Raw genomic sequence first — 27948 nt, 5'->3', positions numbered from 1 at the left:
ATAAAAGAGTGGGGGGGCGTGTCCCGCCGAGAAGGAGGAGACAAGATGGCGGCGTCCGTGGGGCAGGGATGTCTGAGGTGGCTGCCCGGGGTCGCGTGGCGGAACAGGTACAACTGTTTGGGGAGCCTGCCTCGGGGCGAGGGACGGCCCGAGCCAAACAGGGGTCTAGAGAGAGGAGTCGTTTCTCTGTCGCGGGCTCGCCCTGAGGAATGCTCGAGTGGAGACGGAGCCACTCACCTTCACCTAGAGCTCGGGCGCAGGTGCGACTGCCTCCGCCTAGGACGGTCCGAATCTGGCCTAAACCTCTCTCTTTGTCCTTTCCACTCCACAAGGGACAAAAAAACAAAAATATAAACAAAAAGCACCCACTAAACCAGGTGAAATGGGCTGCGTGTCCGCCACTAGAGCCGAGGCGGGGCTGGACGCTTCTTTCTCTGGGAGTGGTATTGCTGGGAGGGGCGCCGAGATGTGGGAAAAGCACTGGAGCTGGAGTTGGGCGGCTTTCACTTTGGATTCTTGGACTCTGAAGTGAGAGGATAGGATTCCGTAATCTCAAAATAGTCCATGATGGAAATAGGGTCTCGGTTACCCTGGTGACTGTCAACTCTTAGAGGGGTCATAAATCCAGCCCTTTCTTTTTGGCGAGGTCGAGGCCCTGATAGACGGAGGGACTTGCTCAGTTCCACCCAGCCAGGTAGCAGCAGAGCTGAGACTCCTTCCCAGGTACCTCTGTGTCTCACGCAGGGGCCTTTCCTTCAGGCTGCCCACCGTGAGGACATTCATAATTCGAAGTAGCTTATGTAAGAGCTAGCATGGGAGCATTTGGACTCTGGGGAAATGGATTAAAATGTTGGTTGCTGTAACTTAGAATCTGTCGCTCGGTGTCATTTCGAAGAGCTAAGATTTGCGAGACCCGCAACTTTTGTGTTTCGGACTGGCTTCATTTTGTCAGCGTGGACGAGGGCTTGCGCTGTGATTTTGGGAAGTAGAGACACTGGTTTCGGACAGAGAGGGAACAGAAAATGCCATTGCCCTGGCTAGGACAACTTCCCTCTTCTATTATTAACTACTCAGAAGTGGTGTAACTTCTCAGGAGAGGGCTCCACAGTGTGGTGATAACTGTTAGGATTTGAAGAAGAGGGTCTCTGTGGTTTTAATGTTGTTACCAGGTGTGCTGTTTACGAGTCAGTAGTAAAATGTGTCATAAGTTGGAAAGACTAAAAAAGTGACCCTCATGTTTTTGTTTTTGTTTTGTTTTGTTTTTGAAACGATGGTGAGGAAGGTGACTTCACCCACTATCTTTTAAAAAGGGAAAAAAGTCGAAACTTTAGTACGAGTATAGGTAGATACAACTGGATTTAGGGCCACTGGGTAGGAGGGGTGAGGATTTGGGTACAGTAATTCAGTTTTCAAAGCTGTTACATATCCAGATGGAAACTATATTGAGATGCAAAAAACCCCCAAAAGATACCATTTCCATGATTTTTAAGTAAAGCAGTGTCTGTTTGAGAGACATATATTTGAAAGCCTCATACTGCAGAGTTTTCCAGTAACTGAGTGATATGTGACAGGTGAGAAATAGAGAAAGTAATTATAAGTGATAATTTAGGACCATGTTTCCTAAATTTGATAAAAGAATGGAGTGGGTGTTTATTAGTAAAAGAGGTTCCCAGGTATATCCCCACAATGCTGCCAAATTCAGGCTCAGTAGGTGTAGGTTGGGGCCCTTGCAACTGTATTTTTTATGGGTGCTCTGGACGATTCTTTGGTTCAGGCACGTATGAACCTAGTGCCTAGGGGGTGCGTGGTTGTGCAAGACCTTCCTTCAGGAGTATTTATGACATTCCTGCCACTGTCACCTACAATGCCGGGGTGAGGGGGGAGGGCAGGAGAAAAGAGAGGAATTAAAAGATACAGGCCTTGCGTTGAAAGAACTTTACAGTTTAGTGGAAGAGAGAGGGAATACGGCTAAATAATATGAGATAGAACATGGAATAAGGCCTTAAGAAACCTGCCAGTTCATTTTCAGGAGAACTTTTCACAGCTCTAAAAAGCAGGAGGGCCATAAGGACTATAGTTAGTGTTACCACCAGAGGTGATGTTAAAAATATTTTCGAACTGGGCTTCCCTGGTGCCTCAGTGGTAAAGAATCTGCCTGCCAATGCAGGAGACATGGGTTCGACCCCTCTTCTGGAAAGATCCCACATGCCGTGGAGCAATTAAGCTCACGTGCCATGGCTGATGAGCTTGTGCTCTGGAGCCTGGAGAGCCGAAACTACCGAGTCTTAGAGCCTGTGCTCTGCAGCAAGAGGAGCCACTGCAATTGGAAGCTGGAGCACCACAACCAGAGAGTGGCTGTCACTCCCCACAGCTTGAGAACTTCGCAGCAGCAAAGACCCAGCACAGCCAAAAATAATAAGTAAATCATAAAATAGTTTAAAACTCTGACAGTGTGGACACAGACCAGTTAGGGTGAACAGTGGTCACAGTTGGTGCGGCCACCCCATGTGCCAGCTGAACCTCACTTGTGTTCTTTTGATAAGAGTGATATGTAGCTAGGTACCAGGGCCTGGGATTCAGGTTTTATGTGATTGTCTCATTTACTCCTAATGAGGTGGGTCCTGTTTTTAGAGGTGGAGAAACTGAGGCTTAGAATTAGTTAACAAGTGGCGGAATGGAGATCTGAGCCCCAGGGTCAGACTTAAGTGCTTAATAGTGGGCTTTAATTGCCTGCTTGCAGGAGGTACACGTGGGTTTACCATACAGAAGGTACATGTGATTGAACCTAGCCGTTCATTTCTCTGATGCTTAATCTCGCTGTTGAGATTGAGGTCTAGGGGGAAAACAGACAAACCCCTGTATTTGTCGACAAGTACAGACAGAAATATGTGAATATATATAAAATCAGTTCATTTCAGGTAGTGAGAAGAAAAATAAAGGAAGTTAATTAAGGAGTTAGTGCTCCAGAGAGAGAACTCTTGGGCTTGTGGTCAGGAGGAAGCATTTGAGCAGAGAATTGAGTGAGGAGGGACTGAGCTGGAGGGGTGTGCCCCCCGGAGCAGACAGCACATGCAGAGGCGTGGGTGTGCAAGGGGGTGGATGCATGAGGAGAGGGGAAGTAGCAGGAGGTCTGGGGTTCAGAGGGCCACTTCTGTAGGGTCTGTTTTGAAAAGGTCAGTCTGGATGTTCTGTGATGAATGGGACACGGAGGCCAAGCAGGGAGACCAGGCTAGTGCAGCTCTTCAGCAGAGACCCAGTGGCTCAGGCCAGAAGAGAAGTAGGCAGATGAGGGTGTACTTTGAAAGTGGGGGCTTCGCGCCTTGTCAGTGGATTGAATATGGACAGTGAGAAAGAAAGGACTTGCAAAGGAGTTCTGGGGTTTCAGCCTGTGCGCTGGGGGAGTTGTGGTGCCTTTTTTCTGGGATGGTGTATTAATTATAGCAGTGTTGGTGTGGTAACATGTAAACTCTAGCATCTTGGTGACTAACACAGTGAAAGTTTTTGTCTCTATCATATAAGCCCAGGCTGCTTTTCATCGTGAAGGCACCGTGATTTGAGGGCCCATCTCTTGCCATCGTAACACACGGCTGCCCAGGATCTGCATGTTTGTCTCCATCTAACAGGCCAGGAGGGGACCTGGGAAGTCTGAATGGTTCTCACAGTGGTTAGAACTCACTTCTAGGAAATCTCATCTGTTGGGCAGAGGAAGTGGGTTTAATAACCGGCTGGCTAGTCTCTGCCACAGATCAACAGCTCTGGGGGATGGAGCCGTTGAAGGGGAGTGAGGGAGGGTTGGGAATTCTGTTTTGGACAAACTTAGTTTGAGGCGTTTCAAAGTGAGGATGTTGGGTACCAGGTTGAAATATGGTCTGGAGGTCTCTGACGTAGCAGTGAGGAGAGTCCTCTGCATCTGGCTGTTTAAAACCAGACTGGGTGAACATCTCTAGGGCGACAGCCTGGACAAAGCAGGTGTCTGAGCCTTGGGCATGGCAGCTGTTTGAAGTTAGGGAGACTGGACAGACAGGAGGAAAATCAGGGCTCCAAAGGCTCTATGTGTTTCAAGAAGAGCAAGGTGTGAAGGCAGGCATTGAAAGAGACAAACTCCCAGTTAAAACTGCCTGAGTCCCAGGCACGCACAGCACAGTGTGGGGACTGCAGCTCCTGGGACTGTCTTGTGTATTTGAACGTTGCTAAGAGAGTACTTCTCATCACAAGAAAAATCTGCAAATACGTGTGGTGAGGGATGTTTAACTAGTTTTATTGTGGGCATCCTTCCTCAATATATACAAATAGGGAATAATATCCTCCACCTGAAACTAATATAATGTTACATTTCAGTTATACCTCAATTGGAGGGGGAAAAAAAAAAAGAAGGGGATCACCTGTGACAGATGCTGCTGAGAGGTCAAATAACACGATGTCCAAGAAATGTGAGTAGGGGTTGGCAGCGTGGAAGAGGTGACCTTGGCAGGAGACGATGTGGTGGGGACAAAAGCCCGGTTGAGTGGGATTAAGAGAGACAGGAAGGCGAGGAAGTGATGGCAGCGAACGTTGCTCTTTCTGCGCGCCCGCAGTGGCGTGGGCAGTGTTGTAAGATCAGAAAAAGTGTGGTGTTGATATGAGAATAAGAATGACCCAGGGATGAAAGACAATCTGATGCAACGAGCTATTTGCCAGGCACTTGTTCCAGGAGCTAGGGCTGCAGCAGTGGATGGCGAGACCTTGACATTGTTCTTGGAAAGATGTGAATGCAAACCAGCTACCTGGGTGCTGTGCATTGGGTTACAGTAGATAAACCACGATCTCCCACTTGTATCTCCCCTAACCAACGCCCCCCACCCCGGGGGGAGGGAAGAAAAAGCCTTATTCAACAGTCTGCAAGCATTCTTTGAGTTGGGGGCTCAGCAGCAGTTCTGGAATGCACAGTGCAGCAGTGTGCGCCACGCAACAATGCAGCCTTCAGTCAGAACGTACAGCGCTGGCTCTAATTCCACTGGGAAAGCAGAGTCTCAGGCGCTTGCTTTTGCAGTGGGAGTGTCCAGTCTGAGAGATGAGCATTGTGCACTCTGAAAGGACATTCACCTACTGCAACACTCCCTCCTTTGTGTCAGTAGCTGTCCGTCCATCTGGCCTCTGAAGGGGTGGTGATGGTCAAGGTCCCAGACTTGTTCAGCATGCAGATCTTGCTTGCCTGTAGGAGAATCAGAGTCACCCTGTTAGCACCAAGCTGCGAGAGTGTCATTAAGGAAATTTCACAGGAGTAAATGAAGGTGTTTAAATCTGATAATGTTCACAGGATATTTATGTAAGACATAACTACTAAGAATCCATGAATGTAAATATTACTGTATGAAAGTCATAAATGCCATTCTATTTTCCACAAAAATAGCAGTTTAGACATTTATAATAGAGTAAATTTATACTTTCATAAAAGACTCCAAAGGAAAAAAAGAAACCCTTACTAACAAGGACGTAGTTTCTTTACTTTAGATTTCAGGTCAGTATTTGGGAGAACTGAAGTGCTATCTGAATTGAAGGTGGGTTGTTTGCTCTTTGATTAAGGAGAGAGCCGGTTGTTTACTAAAAATTCATTAATGCTTTCCTTGCTCGCACAGTCACTTACTGCACTGGGGATGTGTCCTATTTCCCTAAGTAAAGAGGAAATGAAGAGCGACGAAGAATAAAATACCATTTCCTTACAGCTTGAAGCCATGAAAATGGTCATATTTTTTCTCAGAATGCTTGAAAACCCTTTTACCCTGTGAAAGTAGCTTTTGTGGCAAGATAGCCACAAATAATAATTTAAAAATTCCAAACAAGTTGAGCCTTCCAGACTCAAAGTAGATTAGAGTAGCTCAGCCTGATTTGTTTGCGTCATTCTTTCCCCAGGGTAAACATATAAAGTTTAAAAATTCAGGGTATTCTCTGGTGGTCCTGTGGTTAGAACCCTGTGCTTCCACTGCTGGGGCACAGGTTCAATCCTGTGGGCTTCGTGGCACAGCCCCAAAGCAAAACATTTAAAATTTCAGCACTTTATTAGGTTCTTTAATTAATAGGAGTTAGAAGCTACAAGGCTGTGTACAGCTGTTCTTTTGTGGTGAAGAAATGTATGCTTTTTGTGTAAGTGCAGCTTGACTGCTTATTATGGTCTTAAGAGTAATTCTTTTGTGAAAAAGTTTTAGACTTCAGAAAAGATATGAAAATAGTACAGAGAATTTCCAAATACCCTGTGCTCTGACTCCCCTGTTCAGCTGTATCTGCTTTATCACTCCCCCTTCTCTCCCTCTGTCTCTTTCTGTGAGTGTGTATATGTGTACACTTTCTGCTGAGACACTTGGTGCCCCTTTCCCTTTAACTGTTTGAGCCCTTTTCCTATAAGGACATTTTCTTACAAAACGGCAGTCCTGTGCAGTGGTCACAACTGGTAGATTAAGTGGATGCAATAGTATTATTGACTCTATAGATTGTATTCAAATTTTGGCAGTTGATCCTCTAATTTTTTTTAATTAAAAAAATGTTTAACGACTCCTTTTTGCTTGATTATAGGCGTCCTCACTGTGAAGATGCTGCCTTGAGCCACTTCCTTCAGTCCTTGAGGAAGCCACCTCTGAGAACCTTTTCCACAAGTAAGTAGCAATTTACTACTTACAAAAGATTGGACTTCGCAGGTGACACAGTGGTAAAGAATCTGCCTACCAATGCAGGAGGCTCAAGAGATGTGAGTTAGATCCCTGGGTGGGGAAGATCCTCTGGAGAAGGAAATGGCACTCACTCCAGTATTCTTGCCTGAAAAATTCCATGGACAGAGGAGCCTGGCGGGCTGCAGTCTGTGGGGCTGCAAAGAGTCGGACACGACTGAGCGACTAAGCACAGCACAAGTAGCACTTAGAGACGGCGCCGGCCTCTCGGCTTCAGTTCACTCATCAGTAAATTCACACAAACACAGCACCTATTTCACAGGGCTGTCGTTAGGATCAGATGGAATTGTGCCTGTGAGGTGCTTAGAGTACCTGGCACATAGGTACCACTGAAGCTTTAGCTGCTGTTATCTGATTATTTTTACTGGGTGCATGTGTGGTGTTCCATCACTTGACTGTACCGTTTAGTGTTGGACATTGAAGTTGCTTCTAGTCTTTTGAGCTGTGGTGTTGGAGAAGACGCTTGAGAGTCCCTTGGATGCAAGGAGATCCAACCAGTCCATCCTAAAGGAAATCAACCCTGAATACTTATTGGAAGGACTGATGTTGAAGCTGAAATTCCAATACTTTGGCCACCTGATGTGAAGAACTGAGTCATTGGAAAAGACCCTGATGCTGGGAAAGATTGAAGGCGGGAGGGGAAGGGGACGATAGAGGATGAGATGGTTGGATGGCATCACTGATTCAATGGACGTGAGTTTGAGTAAGCTCCGGGAGTTGGTGATGGACAGGGAGTTCTGGCGTGCTGCGGTTCATGGGGTCGCAAAGAGTTGTACACGACTGAGCAACTGAACTGAACTCTTTTTCTATTACAGACAGTTCTGTAGTAACATATCTTTATGCATCCTCAGGATAAATTTGGTGACTTAGAATTGCCGACTAAAAAGGTTTGTGTATTTTATAACTTGGTATTTAGACCAAATTGCTCTTCAGAGAGGGTTGTCCCAGTTTACACTCCTGAGCAGAAAAGGCTCATGAGTACATCGGTTCCCCACACCCACCTCAGCACTGGGTTATGAACTTTTTGGATCTTTTAAGCAGCTGTTTAAATCTGTACAAAAATGTGCGTTGTTTTTATTATCTAGATACCCTTTTTATTCTGTTGTACCAAAAGCTGTTTTTGACTGCCAAGTAATCATACCTTGGGAATAAAATGAGATGGTTAATGAGAATAAAAACAAAAAGCTTATTATTAAGGTAGTTAAATAGGAGCACATCTGGGTGTTACTTAAGTAGGACTTGCGCGTGGGAACATGTAAGACTCACTTGAAGGATGGAGGGGAGCCTCAGAAATGAAGTCAGAATGTCGCAGATCTGCAGAAAAACTGCTTTTATAACATGACAAACACAGCAGGGAGGCATCAGGAGTGAAGGGCACCCTCTGCTTACTGCCTCCTGTTAGAGGAGTAAAGAAAGCCGGTAGAGAAAGAGACCTATAACTGAAGCAAGGACCGGTGTAGCCAAAGCGCCGAGGAGGGTGTGACCCGCCAGCCTGGGCCGCTGGCTAAGTGCCGTGAGGCTGCGTACAGCAGGTCTCTCCTCACCAGACAATCCAGAAAGAGGGAAAAAACTGTTTCTTGCTTTCTGACAAGTTTTTCTGGTCAGAGGTAGACTAGTTAGTTTAAGTAGTAAGGGTTCTTTAGGAATAATCAGAAGATGGAAGAGATTAATGACATCCATACTTGCTCATTAAAAAAAGAAACAGCAGGGAGGCAGTCCAGTGGTTAGGACTTGAAGCTGTCACTGCTAAGGGCCCAGGTTCAATACCTTGTCTGGGAACTAAAACCCCACGAACCTCTCGGCATGGCCAGAAAAAAAGAAAAACAAAAAAATCCAAACCCCTCTTCTCACTGTGCTGCAGTCTTCTTCACTTGCTGCCTTCACCTCGCTGCCCTTCAGATGGTCTTCAGATGGTCTTCAGATGGTCTTCTCCCTGTATGCGTGTCTGTCTCCAGGTTTTCTCTTTCTGTAAGCGGACAAGTCATATTATTAGAGCCCACTGTGGGGACCTTATTTTAACCTGATTCCCTCTGTAGAGACCTTCTATCCAAGAAAGGTGACAGAGGCGCTGGGGCTGGGACTTCAGCATATGAATTTTGTGTGTGTGCGCGCTCAGTCACCAAGTCGTCTCCGACTTTGTGGCCCCTGGACTGTAGCCCACAGGCTCCTCTGTCCATGGGGTTTCCCAGGCAAGAACACTGCAGTGGGTCGCCACTTCCAACTTTAGGGGATCTTCCCGACCCAGGGATTGAACTCAAGTCTCTTGTGGCTCCTACATTAGCAGGTGGATTCTTTACCATGGAGCCACCTGGTTTGGGGGGACATGATTCAACCCATAATGCATGTTGAGCATCTTTACATGTACTTTCTGGCCATTCCTATTGGAGAAACATCTGTTCATATCCATAGTATGTTTTTATTTTTTTGTTTACTCATTTTTGGTTGTGCCGGGTCTCTGTTGCTGCGTGAGCTTTTCTCTGGCTGTGGTGAGCACGGGCTTCTCACTGCGGTGGCGTCTTCCATCATGGAGCACGGGCTCTGGGCTGGCAGGCTTCAGTTTTGGTTCTCAGGCTCTAGAGCAGAGACTCAACAGTTGTGACGGACATGCTTAGTTGCTCCCTGGCATGTGGGATCTTCCCAGACCAGGGAGAGAACCTGTGTCTCCTACATTGGCAAGCAGATTCTTTACCACTGAGCCATGAAGAAAGCCCTTAGTATGTTTTTTAATTGGGCTATTTGTCTTTTATTGTTGAATTGTAAGAGCTCATGAGATTTTGCCTTTGAAAGAATACTGCTGTCCAGTCAGAACTGGGTCTGGGTCATAAAAGTGAGATCAGAGAGCCTGTCCCTGTCTGGCCCTGTGGGTAGCCAGCAGGGCACCCTGGGATACTTTCTTGATCTCTTTACATTTGACGTTTTCATCTTAAACTGTGTAGCTGTGGTGGCAGTCGAGGTACATCGTTGTTTCACGGGGAAGACGCGTGAGTCCCCAACTAGGTAGACTCTGGAGGCAGCAGCGTCTCCGCAGTGACTCACGGCTGCTCCTGCTCGTCAGATCTCTGGGGCCCCATCAGCTTTCCTGAGGGCTTGTCCCAGCCTTCCTGTTGGTGCTGTGTTTGCATGACTCAGTGCTGTCCCTTCTCCTGGCTCAACGTTTTCCTGTTTTTTTACAGATGCCAGGAAAGTCCACACGGCCTCTGCCCGCACCTCGTCCCTGCTGCGCCCCCTGCCCATTCTGGTCGCCACGGCTGGCGGGTATGCAGGGTACCGGCAGTACGAGAAGTACCGGGAGCGAGAGCTGGAGAAGCTGGGCTTGGACGTCCCGCCCAAGCTTGCTGGTCACTGGGAGGTAGGAACCGGGGAGCCGCCTTGTGTCCTCCCGGAGCACAGTTCCTGTCCCTCCGTAAATCACCCCGAAGTTAAGCCGTCTGAGAAAGCGGAATGTGCTTTCTTGGAGCTCATGTCTCCAGTGGGTTTGGGGCGATGTAGAAGTCGTGTCAGGCTTCCCTCTGTCTTCAGACTCAGCCCTGGTCTTCCCAAGGCCTCTTGAAATCTTGGGAGCTCATGCCTTCCCCTGGGGCTGGCGTCCTGGCCGTCATGCTTCCTCAGTCTGAGGGCGGGCCAGAAGAGTTGGACTTGTGTGATGTGGATACGTTCTCACCAGGAACCAGACTGCAATCGTCCAGTGTCTTTACCATTACTGCTCAAAAAGCTCCTGGGCCGGGAAGTGGGGGTGCGGTTGGGTGTCACAGAGTGTCGGCTGCGGTCAAGGGACGCCTGATGAACTCAAGGCGCCTGGGCTTCCCGCGGCACAGCGTCGCTCCTGACTCCTAGTGGACGTTCCGTCAACGCTGAAATTGAGTATAAAGGTGTGAGTTTAAAAATTGGTTTCTTTTCACCCTTAATTTAACAAATGAAATACCTGCACTGTGAGTAGACCCTGACCTGTGAAAGCAGAGACTTGATGGTATTTGGGGTGATGTGTGTGGGTTTCCCTGTGAGCCTCCCCATATCATTAATCCGGCCCGGCTGCCCCTGGCAGCCAGGGTCTCAAGTCCTGAAGGCTGGTTCTGTCTGTGCGCCTTAGTAGCTGTGTGGATTCAGACAGATCACTTTCCAAGTTTTCTGTTTTGGGGTCACATACTCCAGACTCCTTTTGGTGAGGGGTCGTTGTATAGTATGTAGTCACACTTGTTAAGTATGCTGAACGCTGCGTATTCGTTGTTGGTGGTTTCCTGTGTAAACATATCCTTCTCCTTCCAACTAGTGAAATACTTGTGAGACTGTGACCCATGACCCCACTGGAGTGTTAGACTCACACTTTCTTCCCTCTGACCCTGAGCATCTGTCAGGCTGAGCCACCCTGTGACCTGCTCACCTGCTTTCAGGAAATCCCCACTCATTTCCAAGGAATCCCAAGAGAATCTGCTTGTGGAAGAAATCTGCTTCCTCATTCACAAAAGACCAACGTCAGTGTTTTTTTTTAGCATCCATTGTTTGTATAACTGGAATTCCTGCCACCTGTGAGTCAGTACCTGAAAGACGATTGTCTGTAAAGAGGACAGGGTTGAATTAGCTCATAAGCTCTGGGCTCCGGACAGTGACGGGACATGGGGGCAGAGCGGCCCGGTGCGGCGAGAGGCCTGGAAGAGCTGGGCTGAAGTCAGTCCTGCTTGCGCTCTCTTCCTCTGTAAATTTGTTGTTGGCTGTGCGGGCTCTCCGTTGCGGTGAGTGGGGTGGCACTTGGGCTGCTCATCCTGGTCTCTCTTGTGGAGGAGCACCGGCTCTGGGTGTGCACAGCTGAGTGGCCCCATCGCGTGTGTCATCGAACCCCAGCCCCCTGCATTGGGAGCGTGGAGTCTCAACCGTTGGACCACAAGGGAAGTCTCTCTTCTAAGAATTTTACGGCTTTAGGTCTGATGTTTAGGTCTCTGATCCGTTTGGAGTTGTTTTTTGTGTCGTGTAAGTCAGTGTCTGACTTCATTCACGTGGATGTCCGGTGTGCTCAGCACTGTTGGTTGAAAAAGGCTGTCCTTTCCCGGTTGAGTGGTGGCGGCCCCTGTCTGTAAATCAGTCTCATTCTCTCGTAAATGACAGAGGTGATGTTAATGCTCTGACAGAATGTTAGAAAACAGGACACTCTTGATTCCCCCTCCTTCTCACTAGATGACTTGTTGCGTAATCGTGGGCTTTAGTTTTCGTGTATTCACTTCCTGTCTATCTCTGTTTTTAAACGGATATACAGTTGACCCTTGAACAATGTAGAAATTGGAGGCACCAACCTCTGTCCCTGCAGCAGTCAGAAATGTGCATGTAACTTTACAGGCCACCCTTGGGGTACGTGGCTCCGTATCCTCCATTTGCATAGTTCTGTAGTGCGTATTTATTGAGAACACTGCTTATAAGTGGACCCGTGCAGTTCGTACCTGTGCCGTCCAGGGGCAGCTGCTCCTATTTTGTGTCTTTAGGTTGGTGCAAAAGTAAGTGTGGTTTCAGATCATGAATTTTAAATCATTATAATTAGATTCAAACACAATCTTTATTAATCAAAATAGGAACCATTACAATCAACACAATTTTGCCAATGAAAAATAAATTGATCTATTCCTGTAGTGTAAAAATCTGTGCTTCAGGATTTGATAAATTCTTGGAAAGCATTTTCTGCCTCCTGCTGGTCATGGAAACGTTTTCCTTGGAAAAAGTTGTTAAGATGATTGAAGTGGCGTTTGGTGAGAGGTCAGTGAATGTTCAAGAGGTCAGTGAATATTGCAGATGAGGCAAAACTTTAGCAAAATTCATTCAACTTTTGAGACGTTGGTTGTGCGAAATGTGGTCGGGCGTTGTCATGGAGAAGAATTGGGCCCTTTCTGTTGACCAGTGCCAGCTGCAGGCGTTGCAGTTTTGGGTGCATCTCATCGATTTGCTGAGTGTATTTCTCAGCACTGAGAGTCAGAAAGCTGTAGTCGATCAGATGGGCAGCAGACCACCAAATAGTGACCATGACTCTTTTCGGTGCAAGGTTGGCTTTGGAAGGTGCTTTGGAGCTTCCTGGTCCAACCACTGAGCTGCTTATCACTGGTTGTCATATAAAACCCACTTTTCGTTGCATGTCACAATCCTATCGAGAAATGGTTTGTCGTTGTTGCTTAGAATAAGAGAAGATGACACTTCAAAAGAATTTTTTAAATTTTCGGTCAGCTCATGAGGCACCCACTTATCCAGCTTTCTCACCTTTCCGGTTTGCTTCAAATGCCAAACGACTGTAGAATGGTCAATGTTAAGTTCTTTGGCAACTTCTCGCGTAGTTATAAGGGGATCAGCTTCGATGATCCTCTCACTTGGTCATTGTCAACTTCCAATGTCTGGCCATTACAGTCCTAATCTTCAAGGCTGTCGTCTCCTTTGCAAAACTTTGAATCACCACTGCACTGTATGTATGTTAGCAGTTTCTGGGCAAATGCATTTTGTTGCGAGTGTTCTCCACTGCTTTAAGATCCATTTTGAACTCACATAAGAAAATCCCTCGAATTTACGTTTTGTCTAACATCATTTCCATAGTCCAAAATAAATGTAAACTAAACAGCAATAAGTCATTAGCACAAAAAACATAAAGCGAGAAATGCACATTAAGATGTTGTATAACACAACCTCATTTAGGAATGTATTCCAGTATCAAACAGCAAATTTCAACAATGCAAAAACTGAAATTGCATTTGCACCAACCTAGTATGATGACTTTGCAGACTCCACGTAAGTACGAACTTTAAGTGACTCTGCTACTGTGGTGGATTCTGGTGCACTGGTGGTTTTCACTAGGGTTCAATGTTGAGCATGTCTTTGCACGTAGGCCTGTCCGCGGGCTGAGTGCTGGCTGTAGAGTTGCTGTCTGAAAGGGTGTGGGGACCTGCAGAGTTTGTGCTGTGTGTTTGGCATCTAAGCCTCTTGTAGCCGTCTGTGATAGGCATTGTCCATTAGGCATAGGCTCATCGTACATGAACCTCAGTGGGTGTTAGTGAAACCATTGTCACAGCAAACATCATTCCTCTCGTGTTTATTCCATACAGCAAATCTTTGCGCTCTTTCATGTGCCAGGCCTTGTTGAGCTACAGGGGGTTCACTAGTGAAGAGAACCGGAGTTCCCATCCTCAGAGAGCTGCCCTTATTAGGGGCTAAGACAGACAAGAAACAGGGACACATGGGCATGTCGAGGTGTTGAAACGCCATGGAGGAAGCACAGACAGGTACAGGGCACAGTGTCTTGGACTGGGCAGGACCAGGGAAGGAAGGAAGGAAGGCAGGCCCGCCCAGAGCCGTGTGGGCTCCCGGGGCATCTGAGGAGCGGCGAGAGCCATCCAGGCAGATTGGACAGAGCTCGCTTGTTGCTGTTGATGGGGAACAAGAGGCCCTGTGGCTGGAGGCCCGGAGGGCGGGAGGACCCAGGGCGCCAGCTCTGCCTATCTTTTGAGTGCACCCTGAGTGATGTGGGTTCTGATCCGACTGTCCTGGCTACCGTGGGGACAGGTTAGGGGACCTGTTGGGAGGCTCTGACAGGATCCCAGCAGGAGAGGTGGGGCCTGGATCAGAGTGGGAGCAGTGAGGAGGGGAAAGGCAGTCTATGCTGTTTTTTTATCGAAGTGTAATTAACGTAGAATGTAAGTTACAGGTGTACAGTACAGTGATTCACAAGTTTTAAGGTCATGCTCCATTTATAGTTCGTATAAACTGCTGACTGTATTTCCGCGTCGTACAGTATATTCCTGTGGCTTCTTTTGTGCCTAATAGCTTGCCCCTCCTACCCCCAGCCCAGGGTCCCTCCCTCCGCCCCTGGCAACTGCTCTGCTGGTACCTGTCTGCTGTGCTTCTGTTAGCTGCGCCAGGTCATTGGATTTTGTAGACTGCACATTCAATTCTGGGTATGTTTTGAGGGGAGAGTGCACAGGATGCACTGCTGGGTTGGATGTGGGGTGGGAGTGGAAAACGCCTGGTGAGTTCTGACTTGAGCAGGTGGAGGGGAGGGAATGAAGAGCCTCCAGACTCACACTGTATTACGCTCTGTTGTCGGCTTTTCTCTGAGCGTGAGTCCCCATCAACATTTCTCATGTGTTTATTCTCTGCCTGTATTGGCTCAGTGTACTTGTCAGCTTAACATTTCAGTCTGATTGGCATGGACTAAGGAGCCCACCCTCCTGCGTCCCCGGTTGGATCAAGACACCTGCCCTCAGAGCCAGAGCTGTGGCTAGGCGAGGCAAAGACTCTTCCCCAAGTGCCTTTTCAGGAACTCATGATGTCCTTCCTGGGAAAGCTTTGGGTTCAGGGTCAAAGAGTCTGATCATTTTGGGCTGCTCAGGCCTGGTGTTTGGCCTCCAGGGGGAGGGTGGTCGCCCCGGGCCTCTGTGGAGAGGTGGGTTTGAGGGGACAGATCTGCCCGGGGCTGGAAGGCGCCCCCGCCCCCTGTGCCCAGAGTGTCGTGAGGTCTGTGTCTGTGTGGCGGCTCTGATTTCAGATATGCCCTGCTTGTGTCTCCGTAAGTGCAAAAGGGGAAACAGACCTTTGCAAGTGCTTCTTACCAAGAGGCTGAAAGGTGTGCCAGCAGGTGACGTGGGTGGCAGGTGTGTGGAGGGAGCACATAGGTGTGCCCACCCCAGGGTCTCCTGTCCCACGCAGGGTGGCATCTGGTGGCAGAAGCCTCCACCCCCAGGTTCTGGCACTTCTGAGGTGTCCCTTTCTGACCGGGCCTGAGGACAGGTGTGGTCATGTGGGCGGGGTGGAAAGGGTGGCCTTTGGGGCAGAAGCTGGCACGTGTCCTCCTCCTGCACCAAGGAGCTGACTCCATGGAGATGGGGCCCGAGGTGCAGGGTGGTGGTTGGCAGCTGCCTCTCCCACCAGGCAAGGAGCTGCTGTGTGGACAGAGAGGGGTTCTCAGGAGAGGCACCGTGTGCCAGCCTGGTCTGGGGCTTTTCTCCCCAGAAGTAGAATTTAGAGTTTTTCCGTGGCTTAAACAGAGTCTTCCAGTTTTTTATTGTGAGCATTTGAATAAGGCAGAAAAGTTGAGAGAAGAGTTACCCACACAGACCACTGAATTCATGGACATTAATGTTTCGCTGTATCTGCTTCATTTCTGCGTGCATTTGTGGACTCCCCTCAAAGCCAGTGAAAGAACATTGCAGATGTTGTAAAATGCAACTTCATCCCTCGACACTTCAGTCCACATCTGAGCATAGGATGCAGTTTGTTGTCTCAGCTTAGCCATGGGGTGTTCAGGGAGCGGTCCCTGTGTTAACATCGCTTCCTTGTTTCCGGCTCAGTTTAGTATCTTTAAAAGGAAGGTGCAGCATCCCAGCTGTGAAAAGAAAGAAAGCCGGATCAGCCTGTCGGTCTCCCACGTGGCCCGCCCCCACCCACCACCTGCACTTGGCGTCTCCTTTCCTCCGTGAGCCTGGACAGTGTGGAGCTTGTTTTACATGCTTTTAAACTTCCGGTAATCCTTCCCTCCGTGAGCCTGGACAGTGTGGAGCTTGTTTTACATGCTTTTAAACTTCCGGTAATCCTTCCCTCCGTGAGCCTGGACAGTGTGGAGCTCGTTTTACATGCTTTTAAACTTCCGGTAATTGTTGTAGCTTCTTTATTGTTCCTCTCTGTGAACAGGCTGCTTTTAAATGAGAATGACACAGGTATAAATACCTGGTCCCATGCTGGCAGGGGGTGGGTATTCAGTAAGTGCTATTCTGCTTCTTACCTCATAGGTGGTGAGAAGACAACTCTGGATGTTAAGATGGGCAGACAGTCCAGTTGGTGGGAAGCAGAGCTGTGGCAGCGCCTCCAGCCCTTCCTTTCCCCTAGCCTGGGGGGCACCTGTGCCTGGAGCCCTGAGGGGGCAGGGAATGGATGAGGCTGGGCTCCAGCCAGGAGGGAGCTTTCTGCTGGGCTTCCTTATCTTCTGCACCCTGTTTGCTCTCCAGGCAGCAGAGAAGTCATCGAGCTGGTGGGACTGCTGGTTAACACTGGAGAGCCCCACGGGAGAATTTGGCAGGGCTGTGAGAAGCCCTTGGATCAAGAAGTCACCCGAGGGCGCTCTGTGCTTGTCCCGGCTCCTGCCAGGCTGATGACCTGCTGCTGGCTCCCTGTGCCAGCTTTGGGACGCCGGCCATCACTGTTCTTCCTCAGGGGCCTCCACTAGCCCCGGGCAGTGAGAACTAACAGAGGACACCTGCCACTCCCTGGCCCCCTGGCCCAGCAGGGCACGGTGCTCAGGGTGTGGGGAGGGGCCGGTACCGTCCTCAGTGCTCTGGCCGAGTGGCTGGGGGCCTGCAGAACCTTGCGGTGGCGCTAGGTGGCACTCCCGCCCAGGGGAGTCCAGGCAAGGTGGAAATAGAGGCCCAAGTGTGGCTGGCCAGAGGGGCCTCACTCGGGGAAAGTGCACCTGCCGAGGGGTTTGTTAGTCCCAGAAACCATGTTGAGTTTTGTCTGGAATATGGTCCAGAAGGCATTTCCCTCCTGAGGTACGCGTGGTGGAGGGCAGGTTAGAAGGCGGGAGAGCCGGTCTCAGGGCTGGTTTATGAGTTTTCTAAGCACTGACCAGCCTGAGAGTTTCGAATGATTCCAGAGCTCAGGTCCACGTGGAGCAGCCCAGTTGGTCCTTTCACGGTGGAGAGCAGCAGTGCTCCGGGGCGCTCGGAGGATGAAAAGCTGGGCTCTTGGGCCAGGTTTGTCACACACACTGCCCCCCCCCCCCCCCCCGCCCCCGCTCCGTCGGGTCTAGGTGCACTGCAGGCTTTGGGGAAGCCGCGATGGTCTCCCCAGGTTTCTGGGTCTGTGTTTTTCTTGTTAGGATTGTGTATCAGCATCTTCTGTGCTTTAACTCCTTGTCATCCCATCGTGAGTGGTGTTTGGCGCTCTAAGCTCAGAGGAGCCTGGAGACTCGCTGAGAATGCCCATGCCCCCCCCCCCCCCTCCCCGCCTGCCTCCCAGCTCCGCCCCGTCGGTGATGGGGGCCGTCCCTGAGGGAGGAGCCTCCGTCTTCTCCCTCCTCCCCGCTGAGATGCCCCAGGCTGTGGTTTGTTGGTGGATCCAGATGCTGGCAGGTGTGTGAGCTGTGTGTGCCACTGCGCCTTCTCTGCATCTGGCGCAGATGGCCTTGGCTCCCCTGCCATCTCCTCACAAGCCCTAAGGCTTCCTGAAGAGGAAGAGGCTCTTCTAAATGCTCTGGAAAGTGAATTCCCCATGGTCAGAAGATGCTGGGGTGGTACTGCGTGCTTTCTGTGACTGAGTCGTGGTGGTGGTGCACCCCTGAAAACTGGCTCATTCCATCCCATGTTGACCAAGTGTTTTTGGTGGGCATAGGGGGTAGGGTGCTGAAGCCTGCAGGCTGGGGCCCCACCATCCAGTGGGGCAGGAAGATAGGAGGAGAATCACCCCACAGGTCTTAATCCCTGCGAGGAAGCCTGCGTGCAGGGCTGGGCGGACCTTGCCCACTGGGCCTCCTGTGCTGGTCTGCACTGGGGGTTTATGTGTCAGGGTGTATCTGCCTGGAGAAGAGGGGTTGGGGAGGGGAAGCAGCCTTTGTCCTCAGGGTTGGGTGTGAGAAGGAGCGAGGGCTTCGCTGCCTTCTGTCAGCTCTGAGGGCTGGCTAGAAAAGGTGGCTGGAGGCTGAGGCCCGCACTGCGAGGAGGCCCGGCGGTGGGGAGGGGCGTGTGGGGGGCCGCGCGGCGCCCCCAGCCCCGGAGGCGGTCCCCTCTTCCTGCCGCTCCTCTGCCCCGCCCCGCCCCTTAAAGGGACCCTGGCCGGGGCGGGCGGGGCCGAGCCTGGTGTCCGGCCCCTGCCCCCGCCCCGGCGGCCTGAGTGGCTGCAGCCAGGCCCCCGCCCGCCCGCCCCCTGCTTCCGTGGAGCGGCGCCTCCCGGGAGTTCAGTCGCGCAGGCGGCGCGGACGCGAGCGGAGCCGACCACCTGCGGGTGAGTGAGCAAGGAGGCCCTCGCCTCCTGGGCTGTGGGTCGCCCCTTCCCACCGGGGATCTGAGGAGCACCCCGCTCCCTTCCCTGTCCTCACCGAGCTGTGGCTTCCCTGGCCCCACGCGGTGGGTCACGGGGCCCGGCGGATGAGCTCACTTCCTCAGCGTCTTGTAGCATCTCTTCGCCCCACAGCCCGGAAAAGGGAAACCCGGGCTGCTCGGGGTCTTTCCTGCGCCCAGTTTCCTCAGTGCTGCCGGGGGCTGGGAGTTGAGGGGAGGGAAGCGGGACCACGGGCCTGAGGGGGTGAAACCCGCCCTTCCCAGAACCCCACTCCCGGCTGGTGCCAAGGACTGTCCTGGAGAAGGTTGCTTTCCTTGAGGGGAGCTAAGAACGACTCCTGCCTCCTCCCTGCACCTCCCCTGAAAAAGGCGCATCTGGACCTTTCTTTTTGCTTCCTCTTCTTTCACCGGAGGCTTCCCCAAGATGGCTTACCCATTTCTCAGGGAGAATCCATTTTCTTGGTTCCCTACTTCTGACATTTTGTCACCTCTAGCCCTGGCACTCACGGAGGAATCGTTGGTGGCCCCACCTGGACACAGCTGCCCTGTGACTACCCCACAGAGCAGGCGTGTGCACCGCAAGTCAGGCCAGGGACACGTGGTTTGGGGGCACTGGGGGTCACCTGCCGAGGCTTCAGGCCGGGTGTCAGGCACCCAGGGAGCTTTCCATACGGAACACCCTCTGCCCCCTCTGCCCCCGGCTGACTTGTGCAGGGTGTGAGGGGTGGGCGGGGATGTTGCGGCAGGGCTAGGGTTCTGTGAACCCCAGAAGAGCTCGTCCTGACAAAGGTGAGCCCCTCCAACTTGGTCTTCTTGAGCCCGCCCTTCCTGCTCACATCATTGCTGCCCTGGGGTTGGGGCTCCTCTGTCCGAACTGCCTCCTCCGCCCTGTTCCTTCCGTCTTCCCTGTGAGAGCAAACTTCTGTCCTCCCAGAGCGTGGGTCTGAAAGGGAGGGGGGCCTCAGGAGCCAGGACTGCGGGATGAGGCTGCGCTAAGCTTTTGGGGGGAATGGAGGCGTGGGGTTTCCAAGCCTCCAGACAGGTGACCAGGAGGAGCAGTCCTTCCCCTTTCAGATGAGGGGACTGAGACCTAGACAGCGCCTGCCGCTGGCCTTTCCCAGCGTGCAGGGTGAGGGTGGCGGGGGCATCCAGGGTCACAGCCACCAGATGGTCCCCGTCCCCCACCAGAGCCACTCTGTCCACATGTTCCGCATGGCTGGCTCTTAGGCTGCGCAATGACTTTGAACTCCTACTGGTCCCAGCCCCATCTCATCCCACGGAGTGTCCTTGGGACTCTAGGGAGAGAGGGAAGCTGTCTGTACTTGTGTTTCAGAGTGCCCTCCTTGCAGAGTCCACATTCAGGCCTGAGTGCCCCAAGTTGCACTCAGGGAGCCAGAGAGAGAGAGAAGGCTCTGGCTTGGCCTCCAAAGGCCACTGTAGGCACAGAGGGCAGGGGGGCTCTGAAGTGGGAACACCCTGAGTGAGAAGGGTGGACCTCTAGGGACCCATTCCCGCCAGTGTGCAGCTCCCAGCTGGTTGGTGCTTGAGGGTGCTGGCCCATTTCTTGGGGGACAGCTGAACTCATGCCTGCTTCCTGGGGGCCTTTGGGGGGTGCACCGATGGTGATTTAGAAGAAATCTGACCCTGGTCTCAGTGTCCCATTTTAGAGGAGGCAGCAGAGTAGTGGCCGAGACAGGACTGAGGCATGCAGATTTCGGGCTCCTCAGGGCAGTTCTGGAGTGACTCCAGGATAGCAGTTCCTTGGGCTGGTCCCCCCAGAGCCCCTGGACTGAAGGCTCTGGGAGAGGATGCAGCGCAAAGGCACACGTGAGGATCTGCTTTGAGGGCCTGACGTTTTGGAATGAGCTGGGTTTGTTTGTGGGCTCCTGAATGTGCCTGACAACATGCAGAATCGGTCATGGTCCCGCCAGGAGGACAGTGAGGAAATCTGCCCCAAGGAAGTCTGGCTGCTATCCAGGCCCACAAGACTTCACCAGCCCCCACCATGAATCCAGTTTTCTAGAGGGGGGTGGGGCATGGCTGGTGAACCTGGTCCTGAAGCCTAGCTCCATGCTCAATCCCAACTGCCCATCTTCCCACTGGGCCTGCTTCTCTTCGGAGCCAGCAGGCAAGTTTGGGGCCTCAGGTGGGGCAGGCTTGCTCATAGGTGGGCAGGACGTCAGCTCAGGCCTGGCCCTCGGGCAGAGGAAGTCTGGGTGGGCACCCTCTGGCCACTCAGGAGGGTGGCCTGGGGAGATGGGTGTCCTGGTTTGAGATAGGGCAGAAATTCAGTTGACCATCCAGACCCTAGTCGGCCTGGTCCAGCCCCATGGCCGCGTACACCCAGGGAGCCGGCAGTTGCTGGACTTTCACCTTCAGCGAGGTGGGTTTGCCCTGGGCGGCAGACGTCCAGGTGGTCCGAGTTGGGGCCTCTTGCTCTGCCCTGCTCGGTAGCCCGGGCGGGAGCAGCCCTAGGCCCCCATGTGTCTTCCTGTAAAGATGCCACCAGGCTCGCGGGTCGGCAGTGTGCTGGGCAGACGAACTCGGGGCTGCGGAATGTTGCTCCCCTGCCCGCTAGCTGCGAGGCAGGCGCCCTCGCCCCACAGTGCCGCTCGTCCCCGGAGAGAGGGGAAGGCGGGGTGGTGGGCTTCCCCGAGGGCGCCCGGCTGCCCCTCTAATGAGGAGGAAGGGGTGGAGGCCGCGAGGAGAGCCACAGCAGGCCAGACGCCGGGTCCCAGCGCCGCGCCCTCATCCCTCAGATGCTACTTTGTCACCTGAAAGGAAAAATGGGTCAGGTCCTGGTGAGGGAGGGGCGGCAGGGCCGACGCTGGGTGCCTGCCCGGAGCGCAGAGCTCAGATTCCCGCTTGGGCCCGGCGGCGCCGAGTCCCCTCCCTACCGGGAGTGGGCAGGTGGCCAGGAACACAGCGGGCCGAGCAGGTCCGTGACCCGCGCCTGTCTCCGCAACAGCCCCGACTTCTCACCTGCGCCCCCGAGCCTTCGGACCGGACGGAGCCGGGGAGCGGTCCCCCCAGCCGCCACCTCTGGGGCCGAGGAGCGGTGACAGCGCCGACCCGGGGGGAAGGGAGGAAGGAGGAGAGACAAAGGCGCGCCGGCCCCGCCTCCTCGCGCCGCCCATCATGTGTCAGTCAGAGGCGCGGCGAGGACCCGAGCTCCGCGCGGCGAAATGGTGAGATGCCCACGGCCGCGTCCTAACCCCGCCGCACCCCGCCGCGACCTCCGGAAGGTCAGAGTTCACGTCCAGCGGCTCCGCGGTGGAGGTGGTGGCGGCGGCAGGGGGCTAGGGGACCAGCTTCCGCGGCTAGAGGGGCCCACTCCGGGGGGCCTGAGTCGGAGAGCCCGCTTCAGGTATTGGTGGGGGCCAGCGGGCTGGTGGTCCAGTGTCCACGCTGCGCCCCCGCCCCGCTTGGGCGCAGCTTCTCTGGGATTGGTCCCCGCACTCCTGCAGAGAGCAGGGTGGGCGGGAGGAACCTGGGGTAGAGGAGTGATGTGTCTGGCTTGTCTTGGCCCCTACCCATTTCGTGGACCTTTTTAAAGGGACGGGAGAGAATGCTCGCAGAGGGTCTGGTGAGCAGTGCAGAGTCAGCAGATTCAGGGCCGCTGCTGAGCTGCAGGGCCCGGCCTTCGGCTGTTCTCCATCTTCTCTGCTTTCTTATCAGCTGTGCTGCCTTTGTTCCTTGGTTTGTTGAGCAGCTGGGGGCAGAGGACCGAGCTGCTCTGAGAGCAGAGGCGCAGATGGAGCCTGCTGCTCCAGCTGAGTGTAGTGTTTTTGATGAAACCGAGGCTCCAGGACATTCTCCGAGCGGGTAGTAGTGTGGTCTAAAGCCCACACTGGGGCCTTGAGAGCATCTAGGTCCTGGGTCTGTGGCACGGCGACCTGGGCCTCAGTGTCACGACTCAGGATAGAACTTACCCTGGTCTCTGGCTCCCCTGAAGCTGAGCCTTTGCTGACTGTACCGAATTGGGGCTGGTGGGGTCAGAGGAAGGCCCACCTACCTTTACTGGAAGGGGGGGCCTGGGTCAGGTGTGTGTGGCCCCAGCAGGCCTGAGGGTTGGCAGGGAGCTTCGCGCCACCACCCTCTGGATTGTCGTGGAGAACCTGAGCTGACGTGGAAAGACTGCAGGGGGGATGGAGCAGTAGCCGTGAGGGGTTTGTGTGTGTGCACCTGCGTGTGTATGTGTGATCTTACCAGGCCTGATCTCTTATCAGATGAGGAAGGAAGAGGCTTGGTCCGTGGAGAGAGTTACCCAGATCCTATGCTGCCAGAGGCTTGGGGGCTCAGCCTAGCTCTCCTTGAAGCCCACGTGAACAGAGCTGGCCTCAGGCAGGCGGGGACCGCCCTGTGGGCTCTGTCTACACTGCCTCCTTGGTGCTCGGCCCCAAGGTCCGAGACAGGGCCCTCGCCAGGTTCAGAAGCTATTCTGAGCAGTCTCAGCTGACATGCAGGTAGAGAGACTGGGAGGTGAGCGCTGACAGAGGCAGCCCAGCCCCCGACTCAGAGTGCGGTTAGCGTGAGGAGGTCTGGCCAGTGTCACCAAATCCGTGGAGAGGCAGGCAAGCTTGCCGAGGGTGCGGTGGATGGGAAGGGTGGGGCCCCTGGTCCTCTGCTGACCTCGGTCGTGCGTGGACATGTGCCCTGCAGGTTGCACTTCCCTCAGCTGGCCCTGAGGCGGAGGCTGGGACAGCTGAGCTGCATGTCCAAACCTGCCCTGAAACTGCGCTCCTGGCCCCTGACGGTCCTCTACTATCTCCTGCCCCTCGGCGCCCTCAGGCCCCTCAGCCGGGTGGGATGGAGGCCTGTGAGCAGGGTAAGTGTGCGGGGGCTGCCGGCCCTGCCTCCCCGCAGCAGGCTGGAGGGGGGTGCCCAGTTATCTGGGCAGAGGTGGTGCTGTGGGGCCTGAGCCCTTCAACAGATGCTGTTGGAAGGCAAGTTGGTGGAAGGGCTGGGCTGGTCGGTGGCCATGTGGGCTGTGGACAGGTGACTGGAAAGGCCCATCATCCACGGGCTGCTCTCTCTGCCTGCATTCCTGCCGTGTAAGTGCTCTGTTTCTGGAAAGAACCCACATTGGGCATTCAGAAAATGGTGTCTGTTTCATCTCCTGTGTTCAGGCAGAAGAAAGCTTAGAGGTGATTTTGAGAAGAATCAAATTTCTGGACGCCAGAGGGCAGTTCATACACGCTAGAGCCTGTGTGGCCTCTTTGGGTAGGGATGCTTTTGAGGACCCAGGAGCCCCCAGCAGGGCCAGGTGAGGGCCCTGAGCAGCCCAATGGGTGTCACCAGGCTTGGAAGCTGAGGGTACCTATGGGGCACTGGGCATTAGGCCTAGGGTCATAGGGCAGCCCTGGGCCACCCCCACACGTGGGTATCAGCCGGGAGTGCAAAGAGCTGCTAACTCAGTGCCTCTTTAGAGGTGTTTAAAGTTGGGAGTGGAATTGCTTTTGCACCCTGGGGACTTGGTCTTGGCAGTGTTCAGCAAGCAGCAGCCACCAATTAAAGCAGGTCCTGCAGTGGCACCTGAGATTTAAGAGCTTGGGCTGGAGGGTCTGACTGAGGTGCAGAGTTCCCTCTCCTAGAGGAGCTTTGGGTGGGGACGGCTGTGTGGACTGCGAGGCCCTTGGAGTATAGGTGTCAGTGCCCGGTACTTCTGCCCGAAAGCCCCTATGCTCGGGGCAGGCTGAGCACGTGCACTTTGGGGTGTGGACTCGCCTGAGCACCGAGAGCCGATTGTTCCCGTGCTGGTCTGGGACGCTCGCAGCAGTGCCCACCACAGCCTGTGTGTGACCACATCCGATCCTCGTATGCCCGTCCCCATCCAAGAAACGGGGTGGGAATGCTGCAGGAAACGGGTGATACCTGAGCTACTGTGTAAAGACTTGGAAGCTCAGTCTGGTTCCTGGTGAGAAACCACCATGTCACAAAGCCCTCAAGGGTCCCAGCTGCTCGGGCCTCAGAGCTGGTCCCTGTGGGGGGGTCCTGGGGCTGCGTGCACGGCGTGGCACACTCACCTGCCCTTGGGGCCTGCAGGTGGCCTTGTACAAGTCGGTGCCAACGCGCTTGCTGTCGCGGGCCTGGGGCCGCCTCAACCAAGTGGAGCTGCCGCACTGGCTGCGCAGGCCCGTCTACAGCCTGTACATCTGGACTTTCGGGGTGAACATGAAGGAGGCCGCCGTGGAAGACCTGCACCACTACCGCAACCTCAGCGAGTTCTTCCGGCGCAAGCTGAAGCCGCAGGCCCGGCCCGTGTGCGGCCTGCACAGCGTGGTGAGGCCCGACCCACCTCCCGCCTCGGCACCTTGGGGCACACTGGGCCTGGTGGGCACTGCTTCCAAGCTGGACCCCCAGGGGGGCCATGGCCCTGTCCTCCACACCCTCCCCTGCAGCGAGCCTCTCCTGACCCTTCCAGATCAGCCCCTCGGATGGGAAAATCCTCAACTTCGGACAGGTGAAGAACTGTGAGGTGGAGCAGGTGAAGGGGGTCACCTACTCACTGGAGTCGTTCCTGGGCCCCCGCACGCCCTCAGAGGACCTGCCCTTCCCCCCAGGTGGGTCCTGGCCCTCGGTGCTGGGCGCCAGCAGGTGGAGGGGCGGGAGGCCTGTGGACAGGAGACCCTCTGCCTGCAGCTCAGGCCTCCCTGGAGCCGGTGTCCAGGTGGCACAGAGGGCTCTGAGCAGCTGGCCCACGTCTGCCCGCAGCCACGCCCCACAGCTCCTTCAGGAGCCAGCTGGTCACGCGCGAAGGGAACGAGCTCTACCATTGTGTCATCTACCTGGCCCCCGGGGACTACCACTGCTTCCACTCCCCTACTGACTGGACCGTCTCCCACAGGCGCCACTTCCCAGGTAGGCCGGGCCCAGCTGCCCCCGGGGGCCTCGGACGAGCGCCTCGGCTTCTTCCTGTCAGAGGCCGTGGGCTCCAGAGTTGGGGGCAAAGCTGGGTGTGGGGATGCAGGTTGGGGTCCAGCCTGCTCTGCATCTAGAATGACAGGCCAGGCAGGGAGTACACATGTCTGTCCCACAGGCTCCCTGATGTCCGTGAACCCTGGCATGGCCCGCTGGATCAAGGAGCTCTTCTGCCACAACGAGCGGGTGGTCCTGACTGGGGACTGGAAACACGGCTTCTTCTCACTGACGGCCGTGGGGGCCACCAACGTGGGCTCCATCCGCATCTACTTCGACCGGGTAAGCAGGTCCCACGGCCATTCTGGGCTCCCTGCACTGTCTCCTGTGCGGCCAGAGCTGCTGGGGCTGCGACTTCTAGGAAGGCGGGTCTCCCACCCCGGTCTAGAGGTGGCTGCAGGGGGAGGGAATTAATCTCCGTGCTTGGCACTTGCTTCTGCTGAAAACCCAAGGGGAGCCCTTGTGTGTGACGGGCACAGGTGAACAGGCAGGTCATGCCTCCTCCATTCCTTCCAGCCCCAGGTCACAGCAGGTCAGGGGCTCTCAGCTCAGACCTGGCCCCTGGCCTGAGCTGCTGTTCCCACTTCCCTTCCCAAGCAGGGTGGGGGGCAGGGTGTGTCCACGGCCCACATGCTCTGTCCCCACCTCCCAGGACCTGCACACGAACAGCCCGCGGTACAGCAAAGGCTCCTACAACGACTTCAGCTTCGTGACGCACGCCAACAAGGAGGGCATCCCCATGCGCAAGGGCGAGCACCTGGGCGAGTTCAACCTGGGCTCCACCATCGTGCTCATCTTCGAGGCCCCCAAGGACTTCAACTTCAGACTGCAGGCAGGACAGAAGATCCGATTTGGGGAGGCTTTGGGCTCCCTCTGAGCCTCCTGCATGGCCGTGGCTGCTGAGGGTCCTTTCAAGGGGACTGCAGGGTCTTACCAGGCAGGACCTGGGTGACTTCCGTCCCTGCTTCTGGGGTGCAGACAAGGTCGTCAGAGCCCATCGTGCCTAGACCGCCGTCACCCCCTCTCCCACCCGAGGAGAAAGTGTGGGCCAGGATGATGGAGTCCCTCTTGGAGACTTTCTTACGTCTCGTAAAAACTGGCTCTTTGACCTCCCGGCCAAGCGTTCGGTTGGTCCCGATTTCCGTTCTGAGATACGCGGTAGTTAAGGTACCTTCTTGCTGCTCGTCCTGTCACTGCTTTCTGGCCTCCGCCTCTGCTTCCCCTGCACAGGGTGAGGTGCCTCCTGGCACTGACTGTGGGCCCCACAGCGGGGCCGGTAACGCAGCTGCTTTCTGTCCCTGAGTTTTCTCCACCTTGCTTGTTGGGAAAGGCTGTCTTCTCTCTTTGCACATGTGGCTGAACACGTCACCTGCCGAGACTCTGTCAGCAGCTTCCAAGGGTGGCCTTTGGTGGCTCGGTGCTTTGCAGGCCCTGGCGAGTGACCTTTCGGAGCTGGTAGGATCTATTATCGACCCCCCTAGTGGTGGCCCAGCTGGGACCAGGGGCGAGCTTGTGTCCCCTCCCTACATCCAGGCCTGTGTAAATATAAATATGCAGAAGTTGCTGCTATTGATCAGGGGCTTACACTGGAAACAAAGGAGCCTCGTTGATGTCTTTGGTGTGTGACGGAGGGGGGTGTCAGTGCCTAGAAAACCTGTCCCCAAGTAACAGATACTAACAAACAGGTACGAAGTCCTGAGGGAGCCACTGATGGGGGGCGGGGGGAGGGCCAAGTTTCATGTTTCCTGGGGATGCTGTGAATTTCTCCTGCAGGAGAAGCCATTTGAACTTTTTCAACTGTATCAGTAGCACAGTATTTTTGTATGAAAAGTGGGAGACTTCTGAACAGTGATTCATTTAATTGCAACATTTTGAAATAAACTAAAAAACATTGCTGCTCTGCATTCTGTTCCTGGACGTGGTGACTAGCACAGAGCCCGCCGCAGGGCCTGGACCCGAGAGATGCAGGTGTGGACGGGCTGGCGCCGGGCCTGCAGCTCATGGGCCAGCTGCTGGATCTGCACCTCCACCTGGGGGGATGGGGGGCCAGCTGAGAGGAAGCCCAGCCCAGGAGCCGTCCCAGCCGCCCGCGCCTCACCTTCTGCAGCTCCTCCTCAACCTGCTGCTCAGCTTCCTGATCCTCAGCCCGGGGCTCCGCCCTGCTCAGCTCTAGCCACCGCCTCAGGCTGTGTGCTTGCCGCTGGCAGGACCTGAGGGCGTAAGGCAACTGCTGCCTGGCTTTGCCCAGGCAGAGCCTGCAGCCTGGAGACAAGCACACCCGCTTCTGCTGCCATGGGCGGAGGCAGAGAGGCTCCCCCACCATCCTC

The 27948-nt window shown here is 54.1% G+C and overlaps 2 protein-coding genes across 9 annotated transcripts in view; one reads left to right on the top strand and one right to left on the bottom strand.

The window, feature by feature from the left end:
* PISD (phosphatidylserine decarboxylase) lies at positions 1-27525 on the top strand. 8 transcript variants are annotated; one of them, XM_019977734.2, is made up of 9 exons: positions 49-107; positions 6547-6626; positions 9872-10047; positions 23366-23531; positions 24749-24985; positions 25128-25266; positions 25418-25564; positions 25743-25903; positions 26274-27525. In XM_019977734.2, exons 3-9 carry the CDS (start codon positions 9872-9874, stop codon positions 26496-26498), a joined length of 1251 nt encoding a protein of 416 aa, XP_019833293.1. In that variant the 5' UTR covers positions 49-107; positions 6547-6626; the 3' UTR covers positions 26499-27525. The 8 variants fall into 8 exon arrangements, with proteins under 8 accessions (XP_019833294.2, XP_019833293.1, XP_070625996.1 ...); XM_070769894.1 differs by lacking the exon at positions 49-107 and adding an exon at positions 4412-4430; XM_019977735.2 differs by lacking the exon at positions 23366-23531 and having other exon boundaries at positions 1-107.
* The window catches only part of SFI1 (SFI1 centrin binding protein), an 88169-nt gene continuing 87681 nt past the window's right edge, over positions 27461-27948 (bottom strand). Inside the window, exons 32-33 of the mRNA XM_070768937.1 lie at positions 27720-27831; positions 27461-27651 (exon numbers count right to left, since the gene is read on the bottom strand). Coding sequence (XP_070625038.1) covers positions 27547-27651; positions 27720-27831 — 217 coding nt within the window. The 3' untranslated portion in view covers positions 27461-27546. The remainder of the gene's footprint in view (positions 27652-27719; positions 27832-27948) is intronic.

Source organism: Bos indicus, chromosome 17 (genome assembly GCF_029378745.1).
Source record: "Bos indicus isolate NIAB-ARS_2022 breed Sahiwal x Tharparkar chromosome 17, NIAB-ARS_B.indTharparkar_mat_pri_1.0, whole genome shotgun sequence".
Lineage (NCBI taxonomy): Eukaryota > Metazoa > Chordata > Mammalia > Artiodactyla > Bovidae > Bos > Bos indicus.
This window is presented reverse-complemented; position numbering and strand designations above follow the sequence as displayed.